At 44.9% G+C, this 1835-nt stretch overlaps 1 protein-coding gene across 1 annotated transcript; it reads right to left on the bottom strand.

The window, feature by feature from the left end:
• Nucleotides 1–1191: 1191 nt before the first annotated feature.
• On the bottom strand, nucleotides 1192–1637 carry PPTG_19548 (hypothetical protein; the record flags this gene model as incomplete). Its single annotated transcript, XM_008918029.1, has 1 exon — nucleotides 1192–1637. One exon carries the CDS (start codon nucleotides 1635–1637, stop codon nucleotides 1326–1328), a length of 312 nt encoding a protein of 103 aa, XP_008916277.1. The 3' UTR covers nucleotides 1192–1325.
• Between the last annotated feature and the right edge of the window lie 198 nt (nucleotides 1638–1835).

The raw sequence follows: 1835 nt of genomic DNA, 5'->3' as shown, positions 1-1835 counted from the left end.
ACACTGTTTCTCGTTTGCGAGTTATAATTTCTCTACGACAGCGTTCCAGAATTTGAAATCAAACATAAACATTTTATAGAAAAAGTGAGGTTGAATTTGTGTTGAGTAAATGTTTGTGTGTTGTGATTTGGACACCACATAATTTTCTTTTTTTTTGCAAACGACATCGATTCTTATGTTATACATGTCCTCGACTATGATAGCGCGGGATGCAAGCCACTCTACAACTTCTGCTATGGCGCCCTTAAACAAAAGACAAAATCACGCCCAGAACTTCCAACGCAATCTCGACGGTTCATTTTACAGATTGAGAGTCAACCAAAATCTACCTAATCGGCCTCCGCCTGAAGAAACCCGGCATTTCGACCACAGAGTGGTCACGGTTTATTTCGAGGAAGGCAAACACATAGAGGACGAGGTGGAGAGACATTTGACGTAGAGCGAGTTTACGCGAAGCGATGGGTACACACGCTTGAATTCTACTTAGTGCAGTGCATCGGCGGGAACCAGCTAAAAACTTACCTTGGCAATTAAAAATTGATTTTGAAAGAGGAACAATCATTTTGTGTGGCTATACCAAAGCTACCCGCGGACGACGCCGTCGAGTGCCTCCTGCTACCCGACGAAGCTCCAGAAGTGCTACAAGTACGTAGTTTGAGTTTTAAGTTCACAAGCGAACTTAATACATACTGTTTCCAGTACTCTGACTTCATTATTTGGATTCACAAGAAAACAGTACTTTGTACTGTTTTTTAAACATCAAATTTTTACAACTTACTTATACTTCCAGTGCTCAACGGTACCTAGAAACAATCGAGTGACTTTAGCCAGTGTAGGTACGCAACAACGACAACAAAACCAGTGAAATCGAGATTTTATTCCTCAGGAATTTTCTCCTCGACTGGAAAATGGCCTCGTAATGCAACGCATACTGAGGGGTAAATAATGCATGCGTGAAAAAAAAAACCACCACCGCAGTTACCACCGATGTCGTGCAGTCTCACAGAAATGAGATATTGTTTTCGGCAACGGTGTCTTTAGCGTTTAAACAACGTACGTTATACGTTGTAGGTACGCAGTCATACGTCTTTTAGCAATCTAATACTAAATCCCAACGACCCCGCTACCCTTCGACCGCACTTACCAGCGCATATTTGTCTCAATAAACTAGAAACACTTGTCAGACGAACAGTACCCTGCTTGGTTACCAAACGCTACATTGTCTACACATTGATTCCCCCGTCGACGTCGGTGCCTGCACCCAGACGAGCGAAACGTATCATGATGCGCGACTGCTTCCACTTTTCAGCAATATGTAGTCGTCCTTAGCTGTACCGCGTTTTTTTCATAGTCCCTTGTGGTTGTAGACCAGCACTCGTTTCAGCATCGTCCACTTTCCCGTCGAGCTTTCGACCTTTGCGCTTGCATGGCGATTTCACAACAGCCGCAACGTCCCCACTAGCATTGGGAGTCACTCCAGCATTCCTAGCTGAGCCTTGCTCTGCGGTCGCTGTTGGGTGAATGGAAGTTTCTTGTGAAATACCTCCATCAGTGAGGCGTCGAATCACTGGTTGCTGTTCAAATTGAGGGCCGCAAACTTGCAAGCGCTCTGCACAAAGTCGTCCCCGAATCTGCATGCTTCCAACAGGATTCCCGTACAAAAGCTTGAGCGAGTGAACCTTCTCAAATCGATAGCTGAATCCCTTCCGAAAGTTCAGGACGTTTAGAGAATCATCACGGCTTTTCCAAATCGTCACTGCAAAGATGCATTTACTACGTCGTGCAGGATCAATATTCCCAAGCCCTTCCTCCACCACTTCGAACACTTCTTCGTC

The sequence above is a fragment of the Phytophthora parasitica genome (assembly GCF_000247585.1).
Source record: "Phytophthora parasitica INRA-310 unplaced genomic scaffold supercont2.132, whole genome shotgun sequence".
In the NCBI taxonomy this organism is placed as follows: Eukaryota; Oomycota; class Peronosporomycetes; order Peronosporales; family Peronosporaceae; genus Phytophthora; species Phytophthora nicotianae.
Note: the sequence above shows the minus strand (reverse complement) of the source record. Positions and strands in the feature narration are given on the sequence as shown.